Raw genomic sequence first — 13,720 nt, 5'->3', positions numbered from 1 at the left:
TTAAGATGGAGTGTTGCTTAGAAATTAAGTATTCTATAAAAATCACAAGATTGTTTTATGATACTTAGCGACATCTGGTGATTCTTGCTATTAAAATCTTTTAGGACAAGGTGTTCTACTCCCTGGTTTTTGGAGAATTTGGGGGTTTGAATTGATGCCTAGCTAAACTTTAATTTTCACATGAAAACACCAGCTTTGTCACTTAAATCTGAAAAATAAAGCATGTAAATGAAATAAAGCATGTAATAACATATAATTCAATTAATAACCAGTATACCTAGACTCTTTACAGAGATCTTAATTTTTAATTTTTTGCTTTGCCTTGACTATCAAAAACTTTGCTGATATAATTTATATTTAAAAGCAATGGTTTAGGGGCACCTGAGTGGCTCAGTCAGTTAAGTCTCTGCCTTTGACTCAGGTCATGATCTCCGGGTCTTGGGATTGAGCCCCGCATCAGGCTTCCTGCTCAATAGGGAGTCTGCTTCTCTCTCTCCCTTTGCCCCTCCCACTGTTTGTTCTCTGTCTCTCTCTCAAGTAATTAGATAAAATGTTTAAAAAAAAGCGATGGTTTAAAGAAAATGTTAAATAATATTTTTAAGGATTAGTATTATCCCAGAAACATGCCACATCATTAGAATTCTTTATTCATGTAGCTTTGGCATAATTATCTATATGGAACTATAACTTTATATTATACCCTTAGCCTTTATTGTGTGTCAGTATGATAAATGCCCATATACATAATGTCTCTTCATTTTCTTTCTTTTTTTTTTTTAAGATTTTATCTATTTATTCTTGAGAGACACAGAGAGAGAGAGAGAGAGAAAGAGAGAGAGAGAGACGCAGAGACATAGGCAGAGGGAGAAGCAGGCTCTATGCGGGGAGCCTGATGTGGGACTCAATCCCGAGTCTCCAGGATCACACCCTGGGCCAAAGGCAGCTGCTAAACCGCTGAGCCACCAGGGATCCCCTGTCTCTTCATTTTCTAGAAAATTGTCATCAAATATATATATTACTGTTTAATTTTTTTAAAAAATTGGAGCTTGCTCAATATGTTTTATATTAGGACACAATTCTTTGTCCTTAATGTGATGACTTACCGGTATGCTTTCTTTTATTAGGCAATAATTGAGTAGCAACCTTTGTGTTTTATGTTTTGAATTCCAGGAAATCTAAAGTTAGTTTTACATTCAGCTGCATACCATGTTTTAGACTTTAGTTTTGTCTTGTGTTGCTCGGTGTTTTCTTTTTGTCCCTCTGCATGTCAATTATCCCCTCTCTTCCCTCTTTTCTCTTTCTTTTCTTTCCTTGAGAGGACAGATTTTATATTTCTACCACTATCTTGACTACTTTTCAAATATATATATACATATATATATGTATATATATATTTTTTTTATTGTGAGCTCTTTCTTATGCTACTTGGAGTGTCATAAATAATAAAACAAGCCATTGAATCAGGTAACTTGTGTAGGAAGATTTATGGATGTTTCAGGAGTCCCAAAGGCTTATTTGAAGGTCTGGGAGACTATATTGATTATATGCATATGCCATCCACATTATAAACCTTGGATAATCACCATGTACTTCACAAATGTAATTGAGCATCATTGATGTGAAAGGCACACCCTCCAGCTCAGTAAGCATCCCCTGATGACTTTTCAATCCATTGTGCCTTACACTTGTCTCTTCCTTTCTTTCTCAGAGGTATTTTAATAATTTAGACTTTATCTGGCATTCCCTTTTCAGATGAAGAGGTTTACTCACATTTGCAAGTGCATTCTTCGATTCTTCCGTATGCTTTCCCAGTGGCTCTCATTCTTAGGAAAACTACCTTACCATCCTATTTGAGTCTATCCAAATCTTACCTATTTTTTGATACCTACTTTAATTCCATTGCTTTCTAATGCCTATTCAATCCTTAGTAGCAGGATATAATGCACATATTGCATCATTGTTTAGCAATTAAAACAGTCAATCCTCTGGGATATTTCTTCCTCTTTTCCCTGAACTGTGATTTCAATTATATATATTTTGATTTGATTGTCACAGACTTTTGCCTGGTGGCTTATTAAGTTGTTGACTCTTTGAAAGGAGAGTCTGACAGTGCTTTGATCTCTTCGCGTGGCCTGAGTATCTTCTAATAAATATATTTTTAAACATTTAATAATCAGCCATACTCCTACAGAGAACGAATTTTTTTAAAAAATACTTTGTTCAGTCATTTTGAAAAGTTTATGTCAACTATGTTGATCATAATGGTGAAATATTTTTAAACATCTTTTATATAATAAAATGACTGTTTTTTTCACACTAGGAGGTTTAAAATATTTTGACTTAAGAATCTATTTAAAACTAACCCATATTTTAAAAATGAAAATGTTCAAAATGTCTATGCGGACTTGGCTTGTATTTAACACAACTGTAATCTAATACATTTTTCTTCCTCTGTAGGAGGGGCTAATTACTAATGGAGTTTTTCTTGGGTGCCAGGTACTGTCCTGGACATTTTTTTTTTGTCCTGGACTTTTTACTTCAATGAGTTCCCATCATAAACTTTATGAAGCTGTATTAGGAGACTCTTAGCCAATTCCGCCTCTCAGACCATAGGGCTTTCTTGACCATTTGTCATATGATATTCCTTGGTCACTAGAATAACATGGTACAGGAGAGTTTGCTTTTTAAATTTTTTTAACATAAATTATACAGATTTTATCAAAAGAAGAAAATGAAATAATATTTCTTTATATCTTTCATGATCATGAAACTTGTAATTTGTCACTTTTCAGTATTATTATTGGAAACAGGAGGGAGCCTACCTATTAGCTCCCCAAATTGGAAGGTAAAGTTTATGGTTGGATCTTATCACTGTTAATCATTTCAGATTAAAAGGTAGGCAAACCTGCCTCAGGGTGGGGTGGGGAGGCAACGAAGTCCTGTCCATAGAAAGTGACTAAACAAACTTTTAAAATTAATTAATTAATTAGTTAATTAATCAATTTATTGTTTTGCTGCCTTCTTAAGGTGGGGGACAGGGTTTATGTTTCAACATGTGAAACATTTCAAGGGAGGAAACAGTAGTAGTAGTACAGTAGTAGTAAAGCTGCAAATGTAATGTGAGTGCTTTTTGTTCATTACTTAATGTTATCTTGAATAGAAAATAAGAAGGACTTTGTTGAAAAAAAACCTCTTATAGATGTCTGTCTCAAGAGTTTTTAACCTTTCACTCAGTACCTTATAAAAATGAATAATCATTAATTTAGGACTTGACAAAGAGTATGGACTCTCCCCAAACTTTGGCCAAAAATTTCCCCCAGAGATTTTGACATATTCTCTTTTCACCCTTGAGAAACACAATGTTCAGGAAAATTAAGTTACTTGCCTAAAGTCCAAGGTTGGGAAAAAGTAGTTGTGTTTGTTTCTTTCTACTAAGATTCACCTGCAACTTCTATTCTTTTAGACACCTGGAAAGCTTAATGTTCATATAAACCTTAGAATTGTTTCATATAATTCACTTCCTTGCTGAGTTTCATTTATGATTTAGCAGGTTGTATTAAAGAACACAGAAAGAAGACTAAAGAACTAAAATGTGTGTTCCTAGGAATTATAGCTAGTTCCTATTTAGTTTTTACAAGTATTACAAAATTCTACAGATAGAGGATCTAGTAAACATGTAACCACATTCTATTAACTGTCAAGATGGGATTGAAAATAGGGGAAATAAAGAATAAAATCCATTTTTTTCTATGAAGAAAGCTTGTGAATTACCTACTCTACTCCCAGATGGCTAAATACATCTGGAAAGGAGCATCTGAACATAGACAAACAGTAACGATTCCTGAAATTGTCATCTATAAGTGCTGTGGCCTATTTTCTCTACTATCAGAAAAACCAAAGACTTGGCTGGAAAGCACCCCATGTGTCAGGAAAGCTTGAAGAACTGAGCTTCTCCATTAGCTTGAATTAATTTCAATGAAACCTAGGGCTTAGTGGGCCATAAAGTATCCTTGGCATCAAGATGGTCTAAGTAGCTTGAACGTTTGCCTTTTCATTCAAAATGCCAGCATGTGAGTGGGTTTCTGTACCTAAGGGAATGAGAAATGGGTGGACAAAAATTGCACTAGGAATGGAAAGAATGTAAGAAAAATGAAAACATTTTCAGTATTTTCCAGGCTAAAAGTTAAAAACACACATATTACAGAATCTCATTTGGCTAAATGTCAACAATATGCAATAGCTAAAATTTAGTGGTATAAAAGTATTCCAAGAAAAAAAGCAATTTACCAATAATATGGGGAAAATAAATGGAGAGGAGAGATTTTATGATTCAGTAAAGGTTATATGTGTAGTTGTAAACCATAGATTCTAACAGGAAATACAGCTACAAGCTACAACAGAAAAAAAAAAGAGCAAATGAACAAGCTTTGAGTGAATAAGGAAAGTAACAGGGCATATTGCCTATCTTGCAAAATAATTGTAAACCAGAATTCTGCTAGAAATAGAATATTTTAATGACTAAACTGGATTGCAAAATATTTACCCTAAACTGTTATTTCTTTTTAGGTTAAGATCAATAGTTCTGTGTACTGTCAAACCCAGATGCCATTGCTTGCTGACCATCCTTCTTTATCTTCAGTTTAATCTTTAAAGCTGGTTTAGGTTCCCTCAGTGTTTAAAAAACACACATCTGAGCTGGGTTGTCAGCCAGGCAATGTGAACATTGTGGATTCTTGCACTTCTGAACCAGGCTCAGATATTTTGAATCATTTTTGGTGGCTATGATCCTAAAAGCCATTGAATTCAAGTGGCCTGTTAATATTTTACTTACCACAGCACCATACCTCAGTGGAATTCCTAAGGAGTTTGGGGTGAGGCCATAGTGAAAAGAAAAGTTATGCCAATCAGGAATTCTCCTTCTCTTGTCCTTAGATGGATTTTTCTTTCTGTCAGTTATAGGTAAATGTTTTAAGGGATTTGAAAGATCACTTTTTCCCTTCAGTCAGACATCTTAAGAGTAAGGGATAGACAAAGTCAAATTTCACTACTTAAATTGTAACCTTGGGATAAAAATTTCCCCCACCACTCTTCTCAGATACACACTTATATTTTAAAATGCTTAAGACTACTTAAAATGCTGGGACAAGGGCATCTTATTAACCAGTTTTACATGTCACAAGCTGCACAGGATTCCATTTATTTCATGTGACTGGTAGTTTTTATGTATTGATTATGAAGTATAAACAATACAGTATCATGGGACACTCACTGGATTGGCAGTGTGAAGGCTTATATTTTCAGTACCATTAATCCAGAGTTTTGATTTTTACCTCTTTCAAAGTAGAAGAGTTGGGATTAAGTGATATTTAAGGTTCTTTTCAATCCTAGCTTTTGATGACTCATTTAAATACCAACTTTACTTTTGAAGTTATTTGAATTTTAATGATCATACTGCCCTTTTATTAGGTTTTCTTAGATAACTGGAGTATGATAGTTGTTGATAAATATGTTACCTCTATATCGTTAGTTCCTATACTACATTTAGTTCTGGAATGGCTATTATAAGGGACTGCTAACATCTAGAAATAGAGTATTTTTGAACTCATTGATGATCTACTGTATTAATATTAATTAATTATTAAGCAACTACTAATATTGGATTGAGAGTCCAGAGACTTGATTCTGAGATTTTTGATACATTATTTAATTTCTCTGAGCATTAGTCTCCTCATTTAAAACTGATACGGTTGGACTAGAAGATGATTGGTAATGTTCTATGACTTTACATTCCTGGAACTCCCTATACCAAGATGTATATTTAGTTCATAATAGAGCTGAATTATTTTATTAAGAATGTTGGTCTCAATTTTGGATCTTGAGAACAAGAGGAAAAATAATACTCTATATTTTATAGTACTTTATACTTAATAAATAACTTTTTTATATGTTACCTCCTATGAATTTTGTAAGGTAGACAAAATAATACTTATTATATCAGTGAGGGTCCTGGCAGTGAACAGATGATATGCTCAAATAGAGTAGTCTGAAAATAAGGGAATGGAAAGACCATTTACAAAGATGTGGGCAGGGTTTAGGGAAATTATAGGATACAGGGTGTTGCCCTGGGGTTAGTCTCAATAGGGAACTGTTTCTACTCCTAGGCCTAAAATTGGAGTAGGTAAGAATCTCCTGACAGACACTGTGTCCTTGGATAAAGGAAATTTTGATGACCTAGTGGCAAGGAAGTTTATTTCTAAGGAAATAAATAACTCTGTCTCGCTCTTCTGTCCTCTGATGGCCTGTTGGTGACTTCCTTTGGCTAAATTCAACTGGAGGCAGACTACATGGGAGCCCATTGATGTAATCCTTTGGGAAGGCCTTGGGAATACAGAGCAGAGGGAGAGAGGTGAGAGTAGTACCAGGAATGGGGGGAAGATGGAAAATAGGTGGCACACTTATGATTGCCACTTTATAGATAATGAAATCGAGGCTCAGAGAGTTAAAAGATACAACAGAAACAAAATCACTAGTTACTGGAAACATCAGGATGCAAGTTTTCTGCTTCTTAGACTCCTGCTCATAGTCTTCACAGGCTTATTATTTTGTTAGCATGAAATTAAAATTCTTTACCATGTTTTCCAAGACTCTATGTGATCTGACTTCTGCTTGCCTTTCCAAATTCATCTTATAATACTATCTCCCATTCTGGGAATACTGGCTGCCTTTCTCTCACTCAAATATGTAATATTATTTTCCTGTTGTTGTTTTTTTAATTTTTTAAAAAAGATTTTATTTATTTGAGAGAGCAAGAGAGCGAGAGCGAGAGCGAGAGAGAGAGAGAGAGAGAGCACAAATGAGGAGAGGGGGAGAAGGGGAAGCAGATTCCCTGCTGAGCAGAGAGCCTATGGGACTCAATCCCAGGACATAGAATAATGACCTGAACGGACTGAGCCACCCAGGTGTCCCTATTTTCCTGTTTCTAGGTTTAGCCACTGCCTAGAGTATTTATCCCACATGCCTTCACACATGGCTAATTCTCACCAGATGTTAGCTCAAATGTCCCTACTTACAGAGTCCTTTCTTGACGATCCCAACTAAAATGTACTCGTCCAATGACTTTTTATCTCCTCTTCCTCTTTATTTCCTTTCTGGCATTAACTCAATCTGTATTTTTCCTCACTGATTGGTGGATATGGTGTTTGCTTGCCTCCCCCTATTAGAATGTAAATTCTATGAGGCAGGGCAGCTGTCTATCTTCTTAAGGGAGTATTCCCCGCACTTGGTCTGGAACTAGTAAACAATCTTACTAAATTAGTGAATAATCCATACTATAAGCAGTTCTCCAAGGGAAGGAGAAAAGAACAAAGGTTACTAATGCTTGACTGTATCTTGAGGCAAGTGACTACCCTTTTACCATTCCTCCCCTCTCCAGTGTCATTGGATTTGCCAATCAATTGCATCTTGTTCTTGTCACTCAGAGATTACAAGCATGAGTTTTGATTCTTGGGGGGGGGGGGGCTTATTTACAATAAAGATGGTCATAAAACTAGGTAGGTGTGAAAGCTGTAAGTCAGAGGCTCCATGTATAGTCAAATTAATTTTCCTTCTAAGACTTAAGGTTTCTTGGAATGGGAAAATAGAAAAGAAGAAGGAAAAGAGGACATCTTAGGCATTTGTAAGTTTAAGGATGCTGGTACTGAATTCATTGATAATTTTTATAGCAGTTTATAAGTACAATAAAGGTGAATTGAATCCCAATTCTAGGTGCCCATACTGAGTAGAAATTATGGGATACTGGTTATGATGCAACTGGGAAAAGAGCTGTCTGGTATTTAGAAAAATGCAGCCATTGGCAAGACACAGTAGTGCACTGCTGCCTGGTTTCAGAGGCCTGGTTGCTATCTGCTCTTTATTTTGTTTTGTTTTGTTTTGTTTTGTTTTTTAAATTAACTTTTAGTACCATAGCTACTATTTTGGAAAATTGCCAAGTCAATGGGTCAATGGAGATGAAAAAAACAGACTTAAAATTAGACTTAAAGTTTCTCTTTGTCAGGATGACTTGGTGGCTCAGTGGATGAACATCTGCCTTCGGCTCAGTGTGTGATCCTGGTGTCCCCCTCTTTGGCTCAGGGCATGTTCCTGTGTCCCAGGATCAAGTCCCGCATCAGGCTCCCCACAGGGAGCCTGCTTCTCCCTCTGCCTGTGTCTCTGCCTCTCTCTCTCCCTCTGTGTCTCTCATGAATAAATAAATAAAATCTTTTTTAAAAATTTTCTCTGTCATTTGGATTAAACTCTCTTCATTATTTCCACCAAAAATACAGTTTATAGTTCTTAAAATACAGTTTATAGTTCTTAAAATCAACTTTAATATAAAAATTACTATAGAAGATGACTTTCAATTGAGAATTTAGAATCTATGGTCCCACCCCCCACATAATATTTTTTCCTGTCAAAAAAACTGCATTTATGATACAATTTTTTATGACTTATTTTTTTTAAATGAGTCAAACTCATTTTATAGCATAGCAGGGTATATCAGTAGTCAACTCTGTTCAGAATTCTATGAGGATGATACAATTTTTCTGACAGCTTTTATCATACTTTGTAGACTCTCTATGAAATAACTTTATTGCTATCACTATTTCTGTCTTTATCTATCATCTCAATCTGCCATTTCTCTATATAACCTATTTATATACACACACAACCCAAACAAACCCTGGGTTAACCCCCCCAGGTTTTCATCATTTGAGCTTTTAAGCTTCAAAAATCTATCTTGCCCTATTGTTAGTTACTAGCCCTTATGTTAACTTCTTCTATTATTTCTTTCAGTTTCTAATGGCTACCTTTCTGGGAGTAATAGAGGTACACTATCTTGATAAAATTTTGAGTACTTTGCTGTTCACTACAGTCAAGAACTATTGCTTGAAAACTATTACAATCCGTTTTTATTATTTTAGAACCAGTAAGTTGAAATGTATATAGCAGATACATCTATCTATCTATCTATCTATCTATCTATCTATCTATCTATCTTTTTTTTCTTTTTGCTCTGCACTATATGATGGGTGTTAGAGATTTAACAGTAAACAAAAATAGGCATGGCCACTGCCCTCACTTCTATGACAGAGAATCAAGGAAGGCTTCTCTAGAAAAGTAAGGTCTGAAATTGAAACCTGAAGGATAAATAAGTGTTAGCTGACTGTAGAGGGGCAGATGAGAACATTTTAGGCAGAGGAAAGAGTATGAGAAAAACTGCTATTTCAGGATGGAGTGTGGCATATTCCAGGAACTAAGAACTGCCATTTTTAAAAGATCAAGATCTGTCTCTAATGTCATTATGAAAAAGACTGATTTCCATAATAAGCCAGACACAAAACTCCATCTCATTATTTCAGTTATACCTTGTGACATGATTAAAAGTTTCTGTCACTAAATCACTAGTATTTTAAACCTCCAATGTCTTCCATTTGTCAACACTTTTGACTTTTGGAGGAGAGTTAAACACACTCTCAAAGAATATAGGATAAGAAATATTTGCATTAGTGTATATGATAAAGTGATCTGAGAGAGATTAAATTTGTTCTTACCACACATAGGAATATGATATTATGATAACCCCACAAATTATGTGTCTATACAACACAATTGGTGGCTGGCTCCTGTACTCCTTCTATACCAACTTTTGTTCCTAAATAGGGGAAGTAGAGGCTAAGGTTTTATCTTCCAGGTAGAGGGTGCGGTGGGAGAGAGTAATAGTAGATTATCTAATCTCAGGTAAAACTCCATGACCCCCTATTTTCCGGCTTAATCTCTTGAGATTCCTTAACCATGAGTTTCTTGGATTCTCTGCCACACTGTTCTGAAGTCCCAGTCAGTCCCAAGACCCACAATCATCCCTAGTGATACTTAAACTGAAAAGGACAGCAGCCAGCAGGTGGTAGCAAACTGAAGTAGGAGTGGGACCCACTTGGATTGTGCATCTGGATACTGACTGGCTGGGCAGGTTCAGTCAGGCCATTCCATTAGCCTTATAGTACCATGACTGGGCCTGTTACACAACTAAATTTTTAGAACTCTGAGCATGATGTCATGGGGATCTTTTATTTGAATTTTGTTGTGATATTTAGAACTACACCAAATATGACAAAATGAAATATGCAGTATTGATTTTTGGAAGATGCAGAACTTCAGATATTCAACAACATATACTTTCCTAATTTTCACCATAGACTGATGATCCCCATCATTTATGATGTCCCCTTTTAGACTTTGAGTTTGTGGTCACTTGTTCACCTCAGGGGTTCTCTTGTCCTAGTGTTCCTAGAGCTTTATCAGAAGATTATGCTGTGATTGAGGAGATTTGAAGATGGCAGAGTTTTATTAACCCTCTCATCAATCTTGCCTATAAGGGCAGGGATAGGGGAAGGTGGTCAGGGAAGTTATAGGAGGAGATGAAAGCATGAAATGTAGCATAGAGTTTTCGCTTGCAGTTCGAGGATAATAGGCAGTGGAGAAACACATTCCTTCTCCTGCCAGTGTTAGCTGAGTGGTAGTCCATGAAGATGAGTTTGTGCTATTAGGCTACAAGCGGCACAGCAGAGAAATGACTTTGGTTCATCTCTATTTATGATGGATAGAATGAGACTGCCCTATCCCGCCTACTCCCTTTCACCCTACAGTGTGCGTGTAATGTGGAGGAAATCCAGATCTTATGCAAGTTGAGGATTATTACATATTCTTAATTTCACTTTTCCGAAAGGACATGGACTTAGTTAATTTATGAACAATCAAGAGTTGGAATTTTGCCTTACCTTGTTCACAGTAGATTCCAGTGGTTCCCAGAGGGCAGTAACAGGTGTATCCATGAAGCAACGGAACACAAGTTGCTCCTCTGCTACAGTGGTGTGGAGGGTCATGTTCAGGGTCACAGGTGGAAACTGCCTCTGTGCAGAATTCTCCTTTCCACCCAGTGGGACAGTCGCAGCTGTAGGTTGAGAAAGAAGGTCACATGATTTGAGCATTTGAATAGAGATGGATATACACTTGCTGATGTTACATTGGGAGTTTTGACTGAGGTCCCAAGATAGAAGAGATTTTGTATATCAAAGCAAATTGTGATTCAAGCTACCAAGAGCCAAACTGTTGAGGGAAAGGCCTAATGACTGATTATAGGATTACTGGGCTTCACATAAAAATAAAAAAAAAAGGTTCAGCACATGGAAATTGTAGGAGGTTTTAGAGAATCATTGCTTTGTACAGAACAGCATTGTAAGTCCTTCTCCCTGCCTGACCTCACCACCCAGGGAGAGGCTGTGAACAGTCACTGCCTCTTAATCTTGATCCTAGCAGAAAAGAAGTTCAGCTCAATTTATGTTCCCCCACATTGGTGAACATGTAAGTCTAGCTCCTGGGGCTGCAAAAGGAAATGTGAACCCCTCCAGAGGCAAGACAGATGGCAGTGACACCCAGGGATGGGCTGGGCACTCTGAGTTAGGATCAGCATGGGGACATGTAAAAGGGATCTTGCCCAGAGGGTATCTTCGTAGCTGAAGAGACCTCAGCAGTGACAGGCAGACAGTATACAGCAGGGCCAGAATCTGAGAGGTAAAGGAGACTTCCTATTTTGAAGACAGACTGTGTCTGGATTTAGAGAGTGATATGGAGGGAGCTCAACAGGAGAGTGGTGGACCCACTAAATGTAAAGATGCCAAATAAAATGTAAGGCTTCTGATTAAATTTAAAAGTCAGATAGACAATGAACACTTTTTCAGTATGTCCCATGAAGTGTTTGAATTTCAGATAAGCAACATTTGAGATATACTAAAAAGTATTTATTGTCTATTTGGAATTCAAATTTATCTGAGTGTCTTGTATTTCCCCCCTAAATCTGGCAACCCTATATACCAAGGGCACATGAAAGAAAGGCTTGCTTTTTATCTCTTCCAGGCCCAGAGAGCACTAAACCATCAGACAATGGTGCAAGTCAAGGAAGTCCATTCCAGGATGCGGTGCGTGGCGCTGAGTCAGCAACCACCAGACTGGGAAAAGACAGCAGTAGCAGATCACACCTCTCTCAGAGACCTTTCATTCATGTGGTAAACCCTGGCTGAGTTTAGGCCAGCAGTCATGAAAAGTGAAGTGTTGTTAGTATTTTGAAGTGGACCCTTTGAATTAATGAATTGAGAGTGTATTTGCAAATTAAAGTGTCTATTAGTTTCAGCTGGAGCAGAAATTTCAATGGACCTCCCATGTTTTAATCCAATTCTAAGAAGAGGATGACTCCTAAGCAAGTTTAAAAAGACAGCGAGCAACAAAGTAAATTTACGTTATGACTATATCTATGAGACCAGGGTCAAACTGACTTGTTCTCAGATCATTACAATGGTTTTTTGCTTAATGACAAACTATAGACACAGATGACATTAACAGCACCGCTGGGGTTGTTGAATGCATTATACCTATAGTATAATTCCTAAAGTGAGCAAGTCAAGATAAGACAGGTAGAAAACAGAAATATTTTCAGTTTTATTTTTTATTTAGGCTGGAGGAATCCTTACAGATTCTGAGGATTAAAGGCAGGTCATGCAGTCCGCACTGGGTGGGTCAACCAGTACATGACAATATCTGTCAATAGCAACATATATGGCACATTATATGTCATGGGGAGGGGGAAGTAGGGACAATGAACACTCTTTCTGCAAACATCATTACCAATAGGTAAGAGCTTCATAAAATTGAGGTTAAATCAAAAGAAGAAGATCAAAATCACTTGACCATGGTAAGACTGACTTTTTTTTAGCACTTGGCATGGATCTTTCAGCTACTTCCTCTAAGTAAATTTTAACATTAAAAATGCTGGGAAAATTGGATATTTACATGTAAGAGAATGAAACAAGACCGCTATTTTAACCACTTAAAAAAAATAACTTGAGACGGATTAAAGAGTTAAATGTAAGGCCCAAAACTGTAAAACTCCCAGAAGAAAACAGTTTTTAGTTTTCCTTTTCTTAAAACATTATATAAATGTAATGATATTACTGTCTTTCATTCCAGATTACATCTTTGGGATTCACCCATATTGACACATGTAGCTGCTGCATTAACTGTCCATACCATATAACCGGATGAACAGAAGTTCCTATTTTTTGTGTAGTTGAAATTTCAATGTTTTCTTTTATGGTTTGCATTTTTAATAATTTATCTAAGAAAGCTTTCCCTATTTCGAGGTTAGCAAGTTATTATTTTATGTTGTCTCTTCAGACTATTATAGTTTTTTTCCTTTTACATTTATATCTTAATACATCTGAAATTATTTTTTTGTTTCATGTAGGGTTAGAGATCCAGTTACAGATTTCCATATGGATGACCAATAGTTTTAGCTTTTCTTCATTGACTAGTTCATTCTTTCCCACTCATGAGCCCTGTCCATGTGTGCACTGTCCTGGTCCTCTCTATCCTGTTTTTCTAAACTGGCACCAATATCACACTGTCTTTTTTTTTTTTTTCAATATCACACTGTCTTAATTTCATCTGCTTTTATAATAGGTCTTGATGACTAGAACGGCAATTTTCTGCTACCTTGTTTTTCTGTTTGAGAGTGTCTTGGCTATTCTTAGCCTTTTATTCTGTACACCTTTCCCTTCAAATTAATCCCAAGTTCAAGATAGCCAAATTTCCTTGCTTTCCCTTTGTCTAATAACAAGGCTTATTTTTCTTT

At 36.4% G+C, this 13,720-nt stretch overlaps 1 protein-coding gene across 1 annotated transcript in view; it reads right to left on the bottom strand.

Moving 5' to 3' along the window:
- Positions 1 to 13,720, bottom strand: part of EYS (eyes shut homolog) — a 1,513,100-nt gene that overhangs the window by 20,658 nt on the left and 1,478,722 nt on the right. The window contains exon 38 of the mRNA XM_072832461.1: positions 10,815 to 10,987. Within this exon, the coding sequence (XP_072688562.1) occupies positions 10,815 to 10,987 (173 nt within the window). The remainder of the gene's footprint in view (positions 1 to 10,814; positions 10,988 to 13,720) is intronic.

This window comes from Canis lupus, chromosome 7 (genome assembly GCF_048164855.1).
Source record: "Canis lupus baileyi chromosome 7, mCanLup2.hap1, whole genome shotgun sequence".
Lineage (NCBI taxonomy): Eukaryota > Metazoa > Chordata > Mammalia > Carnivora > Canidae > Canis > Canis lupus.
This window is presented reverse-complemented; position numbering and strand designations above follow the sequence as displayed.